At 35.2% G+C, this 20479-nt stretch overlaps 1 protein-coding gene across 1 annotated transcript; it reads left to right on the forward strand.

Moving 5' to 3' along the window:
- Positions 1-18614: 18614 nt before the first annotated feature.
- LOC149228478 (uncharacterized) lies at positions 18615-18968 on the forward strand. The gene has a single exon (XM_089380791.1). It carries the CDS (start codon positions 18615-18617, stop codon positions 18966-18968), a length of 354 nt encoding a protein of 117 aa, XP_089236917.1.
- Positions 18969-20479: the final 1511 nt, after the last annotated feature.

The following is a 20479-nucleotide window of genomic DNA, read 5'->3' on the forward strand; positions in this document are numbered from 1 at the left end:
AGAGAAAAAGAAATGGTCTCTAGTGGCCTGGGACAAGATCTGCAAACCCAAGATCCATGGTGGTTTTGGGCTTCATGACCCGGAAACCCTTAGCAGAGTTTCGGGAGCTAAACTCTGGTGGAGGTGGATCAAGGAATCGGTAACCCCCTGGGCCAAGCTTTGGAAACAAAAATATGCCAAGAATTGGTAGGAGAAGGATCACATTCGAATGTCAGGGCATATTAAGGGCTCCCACATTTGTAACCTTGCCTGGGAAGCTAAAGGTATTGTTCAGCAACATAGTTTCTAGGAGATTTGGAAACCTGGCTCGGTTTTGGGAGGATAACTAGCAACGGGAACCCAACGTGTATAAGGATGAATTAGCAGCTCTCAAGAATGATACCGATAACAAAGGTCTACTCATGGTAAATGACTTCTGGGACCAGGTAAGGAACAATGGAAAATGGAGAATTTGGAAGGATCTAGGCCACAGTGAAGAGAGCCCTCTGAAGGCCCAGGAAGACTCTCTTGCTTAGGATCTAGAGCATAGGAGGATTTTGGTATCCTCCTTGCCTAACCAACTAAGATGGGGAAGGAACACCGAAGGAAACTTCAACCTCAAAGAAGCTAAACAGGTAGTAACAGGGTTTAACTACCAAAACCTTGATCAAGTATGGAAGAATCTTTGGTAGAGCCTTTGGTAGAGCCCCCACTAGATGAAAATAAATTTATTCATTTCGCTAGTTCATCAAAGGAAAATTTTAACTTGGGAGAATCTCCTGAAAAAGGCTTCACTAGCCCATCCAAATGTTACCTATGTTGCTTACAAGAGGAGATGATGGATCACCTTCTCAACCTCTGCCCTTTCACCTCTACCGTGTGGCAATGGGTGGCTTCAATCTTTAGGCACACTGATAGGGATAGACTCAGCACCTCCAACACTTTAAAGAATTGGAGGAAAAACTTCTCAGGGAATGAAATCATCAATAAAGCCTGGACTCTGGTTCCAAGCTTTGCCATATGGGATGTTTGAAAATAACGTAATAGTATGATATTCAAGAAAAAAGTAAGCAATCCCCAAGACATAATTGATCAAATTTTAAGGCAGCTCAAAGACACAATCAGAAGCTTATTGTGGAAACTTCCAAAGGACCCTCCTCTGCCCCAAGATGCGTGTATACTACTGCATTTGGGTCTCCAGTCTGTAGGCCCACAAGGCATAATAAAGGGTGTGAGCCAAATAAATGTAGATATAATATTTGGAAGCCTCCTCCACATGGTTTCTTAAAAGCCAATACAGACAGAGCATCTAAGGACAACCCAGGGTTAGCTGGTTTTGGGGGTATTATAAGATATGAACATGGATGAATAAAGGAGATCTTTCATGGCAACTTGGGGAAGGCCACCAATAACATGGCAGAACTCATGGACTTAGAGCAATGCCTGGAAATCTTGGTGGACTCAAATTCACACAATGTCATCATTGAAGCAGATTTGGAATTGATTATTAGAGAGGCCAAGAAAATATGCAATGGTACAGCACCGGATAAATTGTCGAAACATTGGAGGCTATCGCAGGTCTTTCTCCATATTTATACCCACCTGCAAACATTAAAAACTGTAAACTTTGTCCATGTGAAAATAAAATCTAATATGTTAGCTGATCATCTAGTGAATCAAGGAGTGATTAGTAAGGAAAGGGACACTCGGCACATTTGGGAGTTGACACCCCCAGGCAAACTATTAGAGGATTGTCTCTGTCAGGCTGCCAAAGATAGGGATCGTTGGATCGACAGGATGGATCGATGAGGCTCAGGAGACAGGTGGGAGTACATGGATGCTTAAATTGTTTGCTTGTTGATTGGCAGCAATCCGCAAATTGTATTGGCATCAGTATTCCAACGGATTTGAGCGGGTGGTCAAGATCAGCGGAGGAAGACCAAGGATGCAGTGGTGTGAAGATTGGTTTTGGACCGATAGATCTTGGTTGAGATAGATCTATGGTGTTTGGGCAATGAATTTGCCCGACAGTTAACGAGAAGAAGTGGGCTGGAGAAACCCACAAGTGGATTTCGGGCAGAGGAAAAGTCGTAAATGGTATTTCCCAGTTGGCTCTGATTCCACTCACTCAGTGACACGTAACAACGAGGTGAGAGAGGGAAACCACTTTTTTGGTGGATTTGAAGTGCGTAAGTTAACAGGTCGAAATACATGTAAGTTGTTAGATCTAGTGGAGAGAGATTGATGGTTGATAGACGAGGAGAATGTTTCGAAGTCAAGAAGTGTTGTGACCGTTGGATCTTCAATAGATCAATGGTGTAGAAGTGCCAACGAATTTTTTGAAGGGTGGATCTAAAAAAATTTTAAACTATGGTTTGTGTTACCATCAGGTCTACAATAGTGGAAGTTGAGCGGAACTCTGCGACTTTTGGAGGGGTCTGTTAGCTTAGCAGAAGCTCTAAAGTTGTCAGTGGATGACAGAGAGCCCTTGGGAGTTTAACGCTCCTTCTTGTTTAAAAGTTTTTGGAAATCCATGAGAATTGGTTTGATCCTGGGTTTTGTTTTTCCTATTGATGGCATTCCCACAATAGGCAGGTTCTTGTTTGGGTCTTTGCACTTGTAAAGACGTGTAACATATGTAATGTACTTGTACGGTTAATAGAAGGTTCCATTCTTACTTGACAAAAAAAAAATGTGTTTAACATGTAAAGCATGGGGACCAATTGTTGAATCGGATCCAAACTCTATCGGCCATGTCCGTTTTAAAAAAGGGGGGGCTTATGTTTATCGGTACACCATGTTTAACATAACGCACCGGTGTCCTTGTGACAAATAGCACCATTAAGTAAAAAGAAACTTTTGTAATTTAATTTTTTATGTTTTCATTTTTTTATTGTGATGGTGGTGCTTTTATTGTTACATATTGCACCGCCATAATATAAAGTTATTTAAAAAATAATATTTTTTCGTTGTCGGTGCTCAAGAATTAAACGCCTAATGTGTTTACTAAATTAAATGCACCAGTGCGTTAATGCACATAAGTGCACCGGTTACCAGACCTCTTTTTGGCTTAAAATTATGTGATTTATTTATAAAATATATTTAATGGCTTACGTATTGAATGGTTTAAGTTTCATATTGATTTAAAAATGTCGAAGAAGTGGTCAAGTAGAAAAAATATTGATCGGCACAATAATAACACATCCAAAAAGAAAAAAGGACAAGCTCTTTGTAAATTCTTTACAAAATTAATATGTTTGAACCATATGTAAGTTTAACTAATATGTATTGGTTAGTGCATATTATGTAGAGCCGCAAAATGAGAAAGCTTGTTAAGATTTTTTCTGATCTAAGTGCAGAATATTGTAGAAGCTTAATGGAAAAATTGCAGAAGGATGAATTAGGTGAATGAAAAAATATTATTCAATATGCATTTTTTTCTTTCAAAATTTCATTAATAATATACTTAAGAATATTAGATGACATATTTCAAACAATTTATTGATTCACATATGTTTAATGTTCTACAAGGACCAACAATGAAGGAAATGAATGTTGTTCTAAGAAAAAAAAATTATACAACATGTAAATGGCAATGAATTAGTCCTTAGCTCATTTGGAGTGGTGTTGGAGGTTAATGGAAGGGGTGGCGGGGGAGGTTACAAAACTATGAGGGATATAGTGGAACAAATGTATAGATGTACTTTCCACTTACAATACATAAATGAATCCAATGGTTCCAAGAACCAAGTTCTATTAAAACTATAAGAAGCATTTCCAAAGCAATGATTAATGAGACATGTGAGACTTGGAATATCAAAAACATACAACAACAAAAAAGAATCATTCAAAAAGTAGTATTCTTAATTAAAATGATTTTCTAGAATTATAAACTATGAGGGATATAGCGGAACAAATGTATAGATGTACTTTCCACTTACAATACATAAATGAATCCAATGGTTCCAAGAACCAAGTTCTATTAAAACTATAGGAAGCATTTCCAGAGCAATGATCAATGAGACATGTGAGAGTTGCAATAGCAAAAACATACAACAACAAAAAAGAATTCATTCAAAAAGTAGTATTCTTAATTAAAATGATTTTCTAGAATTATATGTATATATTACCACAAAGCATTCATTTATTAATATCAATTTTGTTGTATTTAGTTTTCATATATCAATATAAATATAGTTTATTACTTTTTCGGGAAGATTATGAAAATCCCAAAAGATCAACAAGATGATATCTAAAACATGCTAGTATGAATGTCCAAAAAAGTGTACAAGGAGATGGTCAAAGAAATGGACATAATTGCATCACAAAAGGAGTCATCTCAACAACAACGTAAGCCTTCAATTGTATGTAATCATTGAATTTTTCTATTAGGTACATATAAAAAAACAATTTAGCATTAAATATTAATTTTCAAGTATTTTCTTGTAGAAAATAAAATAAAATGGAACCCATTCAACACATAAAACAGGACGGCAAGGGAGAAAAGGGTTGATATCAAAGTTTGTGAGTAATTTTTAATATTTCCGTCTAACAACTTAAGATTTCATTTTTGTATATTTTTAGTTTTTTTACAACAACCATCTTTGAGTGTCTTCAAATAGGTGTTAACTTACAAAGAAAAGCTATCGAAAGAACTGATTAACGTTGGTTTAATTATGGGTTGTGCGTATATGTTGGCATATAAAAAGTTAACTGTGGAATTTGTAAGTATCTATGTTGTTTTACTTCCTGAGTTTGTAATTAGTAGAACCGAAAAAAAACTTAATATTAAATCTACAATTTATTATGTGGTATAAAACTTGCAAGAAACAAAATATGGAATTGCGCCAACAGAAGAGTTGTTGAAACAAAGTATGAGATTTGGTTTTGAATGAACGTGTACAATTAGGACCTAGTTATGGCTATGGTACATTACTATTTGATTTACATTGATGTATGTTATTTATTTCAATTTTCATTATTCTTACAAATGTAGATACACTCATTACACTTTATTTTTTTGTTTGCAGATGGAACTTGAAGAAGATGGAAATAGTTGATGCAATCAACAAACATTCGTCCAAATAACCCAAGTGATGTAAGTAGATCAAGCATTGAGAAGAGTTCCAATGAAGAATGACAATCTATTTGGATATCAATGCAAGTTGTTGTATTTTTTGAAATAATTGTTTGTGAAAATCATACATTTTGTTTAATGTAATGGACATAGTGTCTCAATGGAAAGATAAGATGTTACCAATAATTATCCCATTTTGTATGACAAAGAATCTCTTATTCATATATAATAAAAGACATTTTAATTTTTTGTATTGTGTTGTTCAATCTCGTTGTGAAATGTTACACCACTGATAAATATATGGATGATTAAATATTATAATGAAGAGATGTGAAATATGATAATATAAAAAATTAATCCAATCATATACAAATGCACTAATCAAAATCTAATTTATATAAATAATGTTATAATATATATGTTGGTTTTTCAATAAATAACGGATTTAAAAATCACAATAATTGCACTATCATAGGTCAATGTTTCTCAAAAAGAGAAAATGGATACTAAGACATTGTATATTAATGCGCATTGCTCCGAATACGAGTTTTCCAACAACAATATTTATAATATTAAAAAATGGTATCCCATATAAAATCCTGGTGCATTTGTAAAATAAATACGCACTAATGCATTATAGTACTTAAAAGCACCAGTACGGGAAAAAAATAAATAAATAAATTTGCATGGACCAATGTCTTTACTGAAATGTACATCATCGAGGCATTCGGAAAAAAAATTAGCAGCGGGGCGTTATAATTTCCAAGCACCAATAGTGTTTGCATTTAACACCCTAGTGCATGGTATTATAAATTGTACATCCTAGTGCATTGTAATTCTTAAAGCATCGATGATTTCATAGAACCAACACCCCTATGCTCCAAAATAGTGTTTCCAACCCCAATTCATTATTCAAATTAACATCATCGGTTCTTTTATATTAGTAGTGCACCGAGGATTTTGTACAACTCATAAGCACGAAGTTTGCAAGATATTTTTGTCTTCCCCGATGTCATTCCTAAAAAGTACTGCTAAGGGTGTTTTTCGAAGGCATAAGAACTTGGGTAGTATACTTTTCAGGCACCGGTGTCGTTTGCATTCAATGCCCCAATGCATGGTATCATAGATTGTCTAAGGTGATGCATTTTTATTATTAAAGCACTAATGCTTTTATAAGGGTAACGCACGGGTGATTCAAAGGTTTGTTTCCATTCTTGGTGCTTTTATTTAAATTTACACCACCAATGTTTTTATAGTTGTAGTGCACCGCTAAAAAACATTTGCTAAAACCTTCGAACATACAATTTTTTTTAGTTGTGATGAAGTTTCGTTATCAGCTCCGCTAAAACATCCACTACCGCAAACAGATGTTGTAGTGGGGGTTTTTTTGAAAAATTTTGAAATTATTATAACACTAAAAAACCTCTGTTATAACCTCTACTAAAAGGTATTTTCCTTGTAGTGTCACTTGAAGGTTTTGGAAGGAACTATTTGCAAGCTTGGGGATAAAATTGGCCTTCAATACAGCTTATTATCCACGAGCAGATGGGAAAACTGAGAGGACAAATAGAATCCTAGAAGACATGTTAAGGATATATGTGATGCAGTAGCCCAAGAAGTTGGAAGAGTATCTTCCACCTGTACAACAATGGGTACAAAGAATCTCTAAAGATGAGCATGTTTGAGGCACTTTATGGAAGGATTTGTAATACTCCCATCATTTAGAGTCATCCAGTTAACATGGTCCTTATTGGGGCAGATATTCTAAAATAGATAGAGCAGCAAATGTAGATCATTAGGTAGAATTTGAAGGTGGCACGGGACAAGCAGAAAATCTATGCAGATCAGCATAGATTGCATAAAGTGTTCCAAGTTGGGGAACATGTTTACTTGAGAATTAAACCTAAGAAAAGTTCCTTGAAGATTGGGTCATGTGCCAAGTTGGCACCACAATTTTGTGGGCCTTTTGAGATACTTGAAAGGATAGGACCAATGGCCTATAGGCTAGCCTTACCTCCATTAGTTAAAATCCACGATGTTTTCCATGTTTCTTTGCTTAAAATATAGGAACAAGATTGTAGTCATGTGATTGATTGGTTTGTGCTACAGGTGAAACTAGAGGGAGAGTTCCAACCAAAGCCACTATGCATTCTAAATTGAAGGAGCCTCATGCTTTGGAATCAAGCAATAGAGCAAGTAAAAGTGTAGTGAAGTCAATTTTAGCCCAAGGAAGCCACTTGGGAAATGGTGGATTCAATGGAGGTTGCATATCCTTTTTTGTTTGCTAGTTGAAGCAAATGTATATAAAATTGTAATTACTATATAGAGTTGTGTATATAAAGATCCATAAATTGTATGTTGTTTGTTTTTAAACATGTCTTTTGTGTTGCATATGGACAAAGAACACTGAGGACGGTGTTCCCGCAAGGGGGAGGGTTTTGTGATAGCCCCAAATATTTTACACTCACGTATGAAATGTAAATATTTTGAGAAAAAAACGGGTTGAGTAATGTGACACACATGCCAAAGATTGAGGAGGTTACTTACTGGGGACATTTTAAGGTTTCCTTACAATAGGAATATGAGACAGTACATGAAATTGATAGCTATGCAAAAAGAGAAAAATTATATTTTCTTATTTTTCATGTTTCTTTGCAATAGTGGACAAGGAAACAAGGAAAAAAAAATTAAAAGGATAATGGGTAAGATTCCAGCTTGTAAGGTGTGTTCGCCACCCACTGCAACAAACTAAATAGTAATTAACAACCTAGGGAACATGTAGGTAGGTGGTACTTTTCTCATTGGTTGAGAAGATTCTAGTGGCATATGTCGTTATCTGAAGGAAGATAATATGAATAATTGAGGACAACACAACAGAAAATACATAAGAGACCATTCGAACGGTTGGAAGAAAAGAAGAGGACTAATTCAAACATGGGGGGGGGGGGGAGAAGATAAAAATGCAGAAGGTAGAAAGAAAGGAAAATTTGGAAAGGAGAAACACGGAGTAGCAGAGAGATAACCCTTGGTTCGAAAGAAGTCAGGAGGACAATCACTTCTAGGAGAGGAATTAAATTTCCTCTTGATTCCCTATTAGCCAGAGGGAGGAGATGGGTTTTCTCTGAGTTCCCTGAGGGTTGTGGTGGAGGAATTGTTCCTAGAAATTTCTGGAGGATTTTTGGAGACTTTTTGTTGTGTTTTGGTTTTATTGTGGGTTCTAGAGTCCCTAGGTTGGGTGGAACCACAATGTTTTAATTTGAAGGGTGGAGACAGTAGGTCTCTAGATTCACTGTGCATTTTATCAACTACAGATCAATTAGTGGGTGGAGGTGGGAGAACCTATAAGATCCCGGGTTAATTAGCAGTTTGGTTTAATCCCTGATTAAAATACCCCCTAATCTCTAGAATCTGTCTCGAGGGTGACAGTTGTAAGTGATGACTGGTTGCAACTTATCTAAGGTTGGGTGGAGAGTTGTAGCCCCAGACTTAGTTTCCCAATAGCTTTTCAGATAAGTGTTTCCTATGTAATTTAATCACAATGAAAATATATTTACAATTTTTATCTAAAATGGTGCCATTTTTGTATGGGGCATGATATGTAATGTGTTTGTTTACACAGATGATTGATATGTTGTTGAACTTGTTCTTAAAAGGTGTTGGGACAATGTGATAAATTCATGATTGAAGATTTGTTTATAGTTATGGTGCTCAACTTAAATCATATTCTAACAGTATGTGCATGTAATGGTTACCTCTTATAGTGACTTGCATGGAAATTCCTTTATAATTGTAGTAACATAATCTTGTTTTGATTGTAAGCTTTTACTAGCACTGTGCACATTTCTGTGTAGGAATAATGGAGATTCCTCACTCTGTCCACTTTGTATGGATGGCTTCCAAGTCTTCTAGTGAAGCAAGTCTAAGTTATTGGGCCTGCATTTCACCTTCTCCATGCTCAAGCCTAAATAACACCTTGCTTCTCTGTGGTTTTTGTGAAGGCTACGACATATTCATTGATATCAAAATATTATGGCTTCAGTGACCCTAGATGTGACATGATATTGCATTTGTGTTATATGCATGATGAGATATGTTTCCCCATGAATAAGTGCTCTATAATGCATGTTCTTAGTCTTGTGGTAATTATAGAATTTGGGTTTGTCAACCTTGCCAAATTCTATGTTTTAGGAAGGTGGTTTTGAAATGCATATTGTGACTCTGGTTAAACACAACTATTGGTCTCTGTAATATATTAGTCACATTAATTTTAGCTAAGTCCTGAAAGGAAGTTTTGTATTCATACTAGATCCTATTTACAACATTAAGCTTATAACAATATGTGTTATGCTTAATGGAAAAACTTGTGTAGGTGATTGTTCAATTGCTTCATGTCACAGTAAGCTTATCTTTGAAATGAAATCTAATACTAACCCTAATTTCTTAATATTCATTGTTGTTCCTCTCCTCTTTGATCAATATTGTGATGACTAGTCATGTTCTGGTCATCTAGAGTCTTAAGGTCTAAGATGTGAATATTCGTGCAACTAATAACCATTAGTTGTCAAAGAATAGTGAAGCAAGTTTTTTTTTTTTCGTTCATAATTTTGAAACCCCCTCAAGGCAATATGAAGTAAGGAATAACCCATTAACTAGCTCCATTAAGCTAATATCTCTTGTATCTGAAGGATCACATTGAGGCATGTTGCTCAAATGTATCTAAAATGATACAGCATCATTAGATTTGAATTAAGCATATACATCCTGTCTCTCATCACCCCATTCGTGATAGAGTTTTGATATGACATATTCTACCTTGTGCCAGAACCGAGCAACTTCACCATTGTATAAATATAAATTATATGGATAATTGAATGTTTTAATGGCAGATTATGTATTTGTATCACGTTGTCTCATTTGACAATCACATATGTTATCCCGAACAGGCACCACAAGGAGTATGTCATAGATACATTTCACACCATGTGTTCCCCTTATACCCATAACGCACAATGCATAACATTGATAATTGGGGTTGTTAGGGCCTAAATCTACCTCAGACTGAGAAAGGCAGGTCTAGGGTAACATCAAACCATGCTTAACCTGGTTTCTAACCCTACTAGGTTGGGAGAGGGATCTATCCTTGTCAATCTCAGGAAAATATATCAAAAGAGGCTTGAGATGACTGATGTAAAGACTAATTTTAGGCTAGGTATATGCTCAGAGGAGTTTGATTGAATTTTATGTTGGTTTGCTGGATCAAATGTGAAAGGCAGTTTTGGGTCTGAGGAATGGACTTAGTCTTGCAGAGGTTTCTGTGGGGCGAGGTAGGAAAATGCTTTAGTACTTTGAATTAAGTGAAATGGAGAGTCTTAAGACTGGTGAGGAGTTGAAGAGGGCATGAAAGCATAAGGAATCCTCTTCAAACAGTTGAAAACATATAAAACCAAATAAACCCTAAGGTAGAGCACTGCAACATCAATGATTTCTACATTTATCCTTGATTCATTTAGTTAAGCTGAAAAGAGAGAGGTAATGGCACACATAAACACATATAAATTTGAATCACAGAAGGAAAAACAATACTAAATCACCTTGCCACAAGAATCCAACAAAATGCTGCAAACCCTGGTCTATTTCCTTACCAAACTATAGAGATGAATGTACAATAATGCTCAAAGCATTCACAAGAGTCCAACCTTCTACCAAATTCCAACCCCTACACTATGAAATTCATAAAATATATACATTTTATCATCCTTGTACTAAGGGAATTGAGCTCAACCATTTTCTTCAAAATAGAATCAGTTACATTAAACTTGGACAGAATTTCTGAAAATAGGTGTTGAAGATGAACTCGTATCTCCTAAACCATAGCACCTGTTACAAAACTGAAAGAGGTTTTTGTAGATAAGGTCATGTTGAAGACAAAAATCTCTCAAATTTTGGAAATTTGTTTCCAGTTTCTCGTAATATGTTCCACAAAATCATCTCTAAAATAGAAAATCATTAAAATTTTAAATCTGTGAAAATGAGTTGTAAAGATCTAGTCACATATCCCAATTCATGACACCTGTGAATAAATTGAAAGAGGTTTTTGTTATATGGCTCATTATTAACAAAAAACTCCTTGGGTTTTTCAAAATTACTTTCCATCTATTGTAAAATGGCACCACACTAAAATGACTAAAACAGTAAAAAATATGAAAAAATTGCTTTGTTTTAATGTAGGCTCCAAATATCACTGTATATCTCCCACATAGTAACACCTGTGCATAAACTGAAGGAGGTTTTTGTTATTTGGTATGTGATGAACAAAAACCTCTTCACTTTTGAAAAATTCCTTACCATTATTTCAGAAACTGATTTTGTACTAAACTTGTCATTGTGTGTAGCAGCTGACCTCAAATCATGCATAAGCAAGAATCACTCATTCATTTCAATCATATCTTCTAATCTGGGAGCTGGTTACGGGAGTGTGATATACCATTGGAAATATTTTTCCGAGCTTCTTCTGATGGACACACTTGTGACATGTTTTGTACTGAACATCATGTGCAAAACATCTAACAAAACCAAACATAGTAAGATCTCATGTTGATCCCTGGTGACAGACTGCGAAGACTGGAACTAATAGGGGTAGAGGTGGAGAATGTGTATAATAGAGTTTTAAGTCCCAAAGGCCAAATAGTAACACCCATGCACCCACACACCATAATCGAGGGTGGATGTATATGTTCATCGTAAAGTGTGGATAGAACAAGGAAATAAATGTCTGTGGTGGATTATGACACCCCCCTGTGACATCAACGAGGGTGGTTGTCGCAATTGAATATTTCTTGTTGGATCACCAAATGGGTGGAGAGTCGTCAAATGAGCATCGTGGAAATTTGAATTGGAATTGGGATTGTGACACCCCCCCTCCCCATGACTCAGTCGGGGGGTGTCGTAATTGTTGATGACTATTGATCTCACAATGTGACAAGGACCATCATATGGGCGATGGATAGTAAGTGTCCCTGTTAACCATGTAAGCGTCATGGCTAAGGTGTAATGCATTATGTACGTAATATAATACATATAAGATGTAATATTATGTGTGTATATATGTATTATCTGATATACCATATGCATGAAGGGTTGACCCATGGAGTAAGTTGTGGGTTAGATGGTTGGTTGGTTACACCGTGTCGAAGTTACTTACCTTATATATATACATATGTATAGAATAGACCCATAGTTTCACATTTATAAGTAGAAGTGTCATATAGAAAAAGTCATAAGGGCATGTGTCATTAGAACCTTGAGAGCCTCTACCAAGTAGAAGTGAAGTGCTATACCATGTGGGCACCACGTGGCATAAAAGAGGAAAATCTCTCTTTTAAATTAATGAAAATTTAAGAAAGCATGATTTAATATTTTTGAGTCAAATTTGGACAAAATTTATATCACTGGAATTGTTTCATTGATGCAAACAAAATGAAACCACCCAAAGTGATTTTTGGGAATTAGAAAGGAAGTCAAAAAAAAAAGTAATTATCCTGTTTCTCTAATTGTACCATGGAAATTGGGCAAGTATAATGAATGCATCCTCAAGGTTAAAGGGGCATGTTTACAATATCCACAGATTTCATCACTGGTTTTCCAACAACAAGAAGACAACATGGCTTTATAATGGTTATGGCAGAAAAAATTAGTAAGGAAGCACATATTATACCTGTAAAGTCTACTTCAAAATCCATTAACATAGCAGAAATATTCATGAAAGAAATCTTTAGATTTCATGGTACACTTAAGACTATAATATTATATCGTGATGCAAATTTTACTTCTAATTTTTGGAAGGGTTTATTTGAGGGCATGGGTACAAAACTGAATTTTAGCACAACTTATCATCCTCAAAATGATGGCCAAATAGAAAGGACCAAACAAATCATGCATGACATGCTAAGAATGTATGTCATGGATAGGCCCACTAAGTGGGAAGGCTATCTACACTTAGCCAATTTTCCTACAATAATGGTTACTAAACTTCATTAATGACAAATCCTTTTGAGGTAATGTATGGGAGACAATGTAAAGTGCCTTTGAGTTGGGATCATCTTGAAGATAGGTCTGTTATAGGACCAAATATGCTGAAAGAAATGGAAGAAATAGTTAAACAGGTGAAACATGATTTGAAAATGGCTCAGGATCGACAAAAGAGCTAGGAATATTTGAAGAGAGTTCACAAAGAATTTAATGTGGGTGATCATGTTTAGCTGAAAGTGAAACCTAAGAAAAGTACTCTTAGAATTGGTAGTTGCGCCAAGTTGTCACCTAGATATTGTGGACCTTTTGAACTATTGGCAAGGATCAGCCCAATTTCTTATCAACTTGCTTTGCCTACAATCATAAAAGTTCATGATGTGTTTCATGTGTCTTTGTGAAATAAATATGTACATGACCCAACTCACATAATTGATTAGAATGTTGTACATGAAGAACTGGAGAGAGAGTTCATAGCATAACTTCTATGCATATTAGATCGGAGGAAATTCGCGCTCTAGAATAGAGTTACAGACCAAGTTAAAGTTCATTGGAAACACTTCAGCCAAAAATAGGCAACTTAGTAACTGTAAGATGCTTTTAAAGAAGCATTCCATCCTTATTTTAAAACTGGGTTGAATTCCATAATTCCATACCAAACATCGGAATGGTGTCATACTCAAGTGGGGGAGGATGTGATAGCCCTTAACTTGGAGTTTATTTGTAAATTTGTATATGTTACGTTGATGATTTTACTGACTTTAAGACTTATTTGGGACTAATTTCTAAATATTATGTCACTGATAATAGTTGAATGTAAAATTGTTTTATTATGTTGTTAATAATAATAATAATAATCTGGAGAATATTTCTAAAGCTACACTTGGCTAAATAGAATTACGGTTGCAAGTTAATGATGGGAATTAAATACCCCTAATGAATAATATGTAGGCATCTAATATGACGATTAAATCATTAATAATGATGGGAAGTTATTGATCAATAACTTCCCCAAAAAGACGGGACATTGTCTTTGGGAGTTGGGGAAGTGGAGCTCATTAATGAGCAAGTAACCACCTACCACCTAGTGGATGAGGTGGAGGTAGTTACTAACTACCAACTGTTTTGGAAAAGGGGGATGTGTTTTGTCCTTTGCTAGTGAATGAATCACACAGTGTAGAACTGTGAGAGTGGCATAGGAATAGAAAGCAAGAAATATTAGAGAATTGACTTGCGAGCCTGGGAGCTTGGGGGGAATCTTTGAGAAAAATAAGTCATGGTTGGGTGGAGCCTGGTAGCTCCAAATTTATTTTCTAGAACATCAATTACAATTCGGTACTTTGAATATTTTACCTTTTTTTAAAAGAGTCGTTATTTGTTAAAATTGTTCAATATTTGAAGTGTTGTGTGGATAAAAGACTCTAAGTATGCATGCTTGTAAAAACAAAGAAGACATAATTCCTTTTTTGGAATAGCTGATATAATTTAGATTACTTATACAAATACCAAAATGAAATTATAAGACTTGTGTCTGAATAAAAGAAGTAATTTGGATTTTTATAGACCTATTGTCTGTCATATTTTATGAAACAAGTATTTTCCAAAATCTAAGTGTAAGCATGTTAAATAGAAGTTGATGTAATGAAAGTAGAGTAAAACATAGTTAAATTAGGATTGGTTGGCTTTTTCCTTTATGTGTAAGTTTGGTTATATAAGTATATAACTATAACAAAAATAGAAAACTAAAAATAGGACTTCGAATAATCTAACAAGATAGCAAACTAGATTAAATACATTAAGCTCAGGTTGATATTTTCTTGGGATCTCTATATAAAGTATGGAGATATGCTTACGGAAATATTTCATAAAATAAATGACGAACATAATTGTTAAAACATCGAAAAGTCATGAAGTATTAAAAATGAACAAAGGCAAACCCACAAGCGTATCAGAAATAATATCCAATCAAAGGGATTTGGACAATATAATTGCCCAAGTTATCCTTGAGTAGTTAATTGATCTATTTACAGGAAACGTTTGAAGTGGCTAGATTAGTATGTAAGTAATGAAGGATACTAAATAAACACACATAAATATATTAGAGACAAAATACTGGAAGGTCTCAGCCTCAATGTATTGCTCTCATAATGTTATTGTACAAAATCATGATAATAATATAAATATAAATACATGAGGAAATTTGTTTCAAGATAGTGTGTCTATCTTGGACACTTTGGTTGAGAAAATATCTCAACCATACACTAATCTAGGAGCCTAACTAGTTGGAGAGAATCTCTCAACCAACTAGGCCTAAACTGACTCCTAACTATGAGGAACAAACCCAATCTAGAAAGGTAGGAATAAATCCTAACTTTCATGATTTTAATTAATTTAATTATTTTGGACTTAGAATTGTTTTCATCACATGAGAGTGAGGCTAACATTCCCCCCCTCAATCATAAGTCCAAAATAAGAACCAGGAACCATCTTCCAAGTTTTCATGCTGAAACTGTTGATCCTGAATGAAAAACTGCCTGAAAAATCGCCAAACCTAGATGTTGAAAAAACTCCAATATGAAGAGAACATGAAGCAGCTGCAAGTCTAATTCATCTCTGAAAGTTGCTTGACAACTCTATCAGGTGACATGTTGCAAAAGGATCCATCTATCCTTCAGTTAGCATCCTTTGTCCACTAACAAAATGTTGAGAACACCTAATGGCTACTTTGATGTTTACTGCCCACTGGTTTCTTTGATGTTGATGAACATCCACTGGCTACTGAGGATGATTTCCCACTGGCTAAGTTTTTGATGTTGATTCTGTTGAAAATTCTCACTGTTGTTGTCGAAACCTGCTCATTGTTGTTGTCGAAAACTTTTCACTGTTGCTTTTGTTGTTGACCGCCCACTAGTGAATTTGTTGATGCGCACTAGTTGATTTGATGAAGACTGCCCACTAGATGCTTTTGCTGATGTCTTCAAGACTTTCAGTCTGACAACCACCTTCAATTCCATTATCATTTCCCCTCTTTGTCAGCTGAAAGGAGAGGCAATCATCTACACTTGATTTCTGAACTCCCCCCTTGTCAGGTGTAGGAGAGTTTCACTATTGTATTCCCGATTTCAGGTGCATGAGAGTACCATATTCATTTGACTGTTGGTTGCAATAGGTGATTGAAAGTTGTTGTAAAACTTATACAATCATTTTATTGTTGACAACCAATCCGAAGGATCAATCCATGCATAATTGATCTTTAATCTGGCAGGTTGGTGTTGTTTGCAGCATTTCTCTGATGAGTGATTCTGCTTGCCACAATGGTGACAGGGATGGAGATCAAAACAGTGATCTTCCAAGTGACCTTTTCTTTGACAATGTTTGCATGTGGGTTTGTTTTCAACTTTCTCATGAATTGCTGATGTTATTTGATCAAGAAATCTTGCACTGATGAACTTGATCAACTTAGAATAATCTAGGATATGCAAGTTGTTGTCATCTTGGTCATATCCTAATCCTTGTCGATTTTTGTTACTTTGGAGTTCTTCCCATGACTTGATGATTGGTTTGGAAGAAGCAAGTTCAATTTGATCATGGACAACTTCTACTTGAAGTTGTTTGGATGAATGACTTGGAATCAACATATTTATCTTCATATGTATGGTTGAAGGACTTGGAAGCATCACTCTTATGTTGCAACTCATCTCTTTGTAGTTATGACTCTGGTTGAAGGAACTCAATTGTTTCATGTGCTTGATGTAAATTCATTGAATATCAGCAAGAGTTTCTTTGTTGATTTGCACCATGTCTTCAACAGTTGAGAGGATCAAATTGTTAATAATCTGTAACAACTAAATGATTTTTGCCATGTGAAATCGCTGGAACTCAAGCTCTCTTTCTTTTAGTACTTGCTGGATTTTTAGAACTCGCTCGCTTGAATTCTTGATCTTGCTTGCTTGAACTCATGCTCGCCTGTTGTAGATATGAACGGGCTTGATTGCACTTGATTTTCACGCTCACTTGAACTTATGTTAACAATTGAATGTTTGTACTCACACTTGCTTGTTTTCATGCTCGCTTGATTTAGAGTTGAACTCGCTCACTTGATTGATCTTATTTGCAAAAGAAGCGTGTCAAATACTATCGAAAATGCACCCAAGAAAATTCTTACAATGATTTGATGACAAGTTCAAATGAATTTGATGACTTAGTTGAAAACAATTGTCTCACTTGACTTAATTGACTATTTTAACAATTCAAAGCTTGGCTGTCGGTTTCAACCGAGAATGCACTCTTACAATTCAACTCAATTTTATTTGAATTTGGTTACAATTTAACTTACAAAAAAACAAGATTATTTGCAAGTTACAATTTTTTTTGAGTTTACTCTTACAAAACAATTGCAAGTGCATTGCCCAAAAGTTGATGTAGTTGATTGTTGAAGTAGATGAAAGATTCATTAACTTTATTGTCTTGAGTGAATGATGTTGAATTGCAAGTTGATGTAGAATAGTTTTTTGAATGTTGATGTTGAAAACTTGATTCTGTGTTGCAGCTTCTTGATTGTGTGTACTTTGCTTATGAATGCTTGATTATGCGAGCTTCAAGAGAATTTATTATGTGCATGCATTTGTTTAATTTGTTGTATACTCCATGTGTACCATTTTACAAAGATAGTGTCAAAATTAGACACAAAAAATTAAGCAACATCAAGAATCAAAAAATGCATGCACCATCACAAATGTACTCATGGTATACCTAAGATCCTCTTATTCAATTTCAGGCAGATCTAGAACACAATCACCACAAAAAAATATGTTTTTATTAAGTATTGAGTACATCAACCTTCACCTTCTCAACATTATCATTGAAATTTCTCAAGCAAATGAGAATCCAATATTGAAAAGGCGTGAGAGCCTCACTTCATTCCTCTCATTCTCATTATTCAAATAATGTTTATGATACACATATAAATACATGAGGAGAATTTATCTTCAAAAACTGAATAAAAAATAACTCAACCTTCTACAAATAAAAATATTCACTTATCTCTCCAAATTTAGAAAACACTTATCGCTCCAAAATTACAAAAAAAAAATTCTCTTATCACTTCACACAATCACTTCCATACTCTCAACATTAAAAAAAAATCACATTAAATTTTTTAATTCATTTTAAAACCATTAATACAAATTGTAAGTCCCTCTTTTTCCTTATTCCTCCAAACGCTTAATATCACTTTATTTAAAAAATCACTTTACGATGTAACTTTAAAAAGTGAAATAACGTTTATGAAGCAACTTTATAAAAGTGAAATGATTTCAAAAATTAAAATTTTGTGCACGGTTTCTTTTTTTTTTTTAAATAACACACACCTTATAAAGTGATTTTGTCGGAGAAACTAACATACTCTCTGTCTACACACAATTTTCTATGCAGGTTCTAACGTTGGCTCCTTTTTTTTTAACGTCGTTTGCTCCACACGTTGTTAGCTTTGCAATCGATCGTAGACCTCGAATTCAGCCTCGAAGACACCAGCATGGGCTCCACAAGTTTGCAGAACTCAGGAATGTTCTCCAGGCAGCAACGTTTTCATCGCTTTCTCCTCTTTAAGCACGAAATGGTCAAAAAGTTGATTGAGGATGTTGTCAGGGACAAGCAAGAAGTTGTTGTTGTCACCACCGAGATACAAGAGGAGCTTCTCTTGAAGATGGGCATTGATTCACACATTGGCATTGCTTGCTTGGGAAAGGTTAACACTGTTTATGAAAATGATCAAGAGCTCATGGTCCAATTTTATGACTTTGTAAAAAAAGAAGAGATGGCTTGTGATGAAGCAGAGTTAGGACGAGATGCCTACTTAGAAAAAATCCAGTATCAACAAAATTTATGACAGCAGAAGTAGCAAAGTTATTGTTCATGTTCAGGCAGGAATTACGCTGATGCAGTACGTTGAGCAAGCGTATAAAATATCGTGGCAAATAGATTCAAATGACAATAGTTCAGGTTGCCAATCATTCATGGATATTTCACATTGATCTGATCCACACTCAATGGATTCCTCGTAGGCTCTTCACACTGCTTCTTCATCCAAACGCTCCATGAGTCTCTTCAACGCTTTGTTTTCATTATAATTTCACTCCACGATAAGATTTTCCACGTTGACAGCAGTTAACAATCACAATATCACAATCAAATGACCAATTAAAAATTTCCATAACAATCAACATTCCACAGAATCCAAAACCCAAATAATTATCAGTGCTCGAGAGAGTAGAAAATTGACAAATGTCAAACAACCACGCAACATCCTTTTCTATAAACACAGTGAACACCGCTGCGCACAACAGACTCCATTGCACACAGAATCCTTTGGATGGATACTGATTCTTGTCTTTCACTTCACCAAATAGTTGTGTGTCTCTGATTTTCATTATGTACTCACAGACACTGCCAAATGTTACTTTCTCAGTGATCAGAATGAGAATAAACCTCGCAGTATGGTGCCTTTCCTTCTGATGCAAACCCACAAGAAATTAATGGCCCCATGGCACTATTTACATGAGTATGTGCTCGAAGGTGAAGGTAGTGAGGGAACTTTCATGAAGGCCCATGGGAAATATGTATGGGCTTATTGCACGAAAAATTCATTTCTTCTCCCTCATCAATCAGCGCTGCCAATTTACTGCTCTTCTCAGGTAGCGTAATTGATAGACAGTGGTTCATTTCTCCATCGTTGGTAGTTGTGTCATGGATTCAAGTCCTTTCTAGTAGTGTATTTAAACAACAATAGCAGTCTCGTGGATCTCATTCTGCAACGTCCATACTGAGTAGCTTGCGGTTCAGTTTCAACTACATTAGATAGCTCACAACCTGATGCAGGAGCTCCTGCATCATGGTTCTGAAAATGTGTACATTTAGTAGAATCTAGGTGGTCTTGTGTTTTCAGAAGAGTGGTTTTTGCTACCACAGGAAGGATATTAAATAAACACACATAAATATATCAGAGACAAAATATTGGCTGAAAAGGCCTCAACCTCAATGTATTGCTCTCATAATGTTATTGTACAAAATCACGAAAATAATACAAATATAAATACATGAAGAAATTTGTCTCAAGATACTGTCTCTATTTGGACACTTTGGTTGAACAAATATCTCAACCATACACTAATCTAGGAGCCTAATTAGTTCGAGAAAATCTCTTAACCAACTAGGCCTAAACTGACTCCTAACTATGAGGAACAAACTCAATCTAGAAATATAGGAATAAATCATAACTTTCATGATTTTAATTAATTTAATTATTTTGGACTTAGAGTTGTTTCCAACATATGAGAGTGAGACTAACAAGTAAAACAAAGAAGAAAGGTATATAACCTTTAAACATAATTAAGAGGGTAA

This window comes from Pinus tabuliformis, chromosome J, assembly GCF_031772625.1.
Source record: "Pinus tabuliformis cultivar Carrire ecotype Pingquan chromosome J, CPIR1, whole genome shotgun sequence".
In the NCBI taxonomy this organism is placed as follows: Eukaryota; Viridiplantae; Streptophyta; class Pinopsida; order Pinales; family Pinaceae; genus Pinus; species Pinus tabuliformis.

Coding starts and splice junctions, on each gene's coding strand:
- LOC149228478 (XM_089380791.1), top strand. CDS start 18,615: ATGGGCTCCACAAGTTTGCAGAACTCAGGAATGTTCTCCAGGCAGCAA.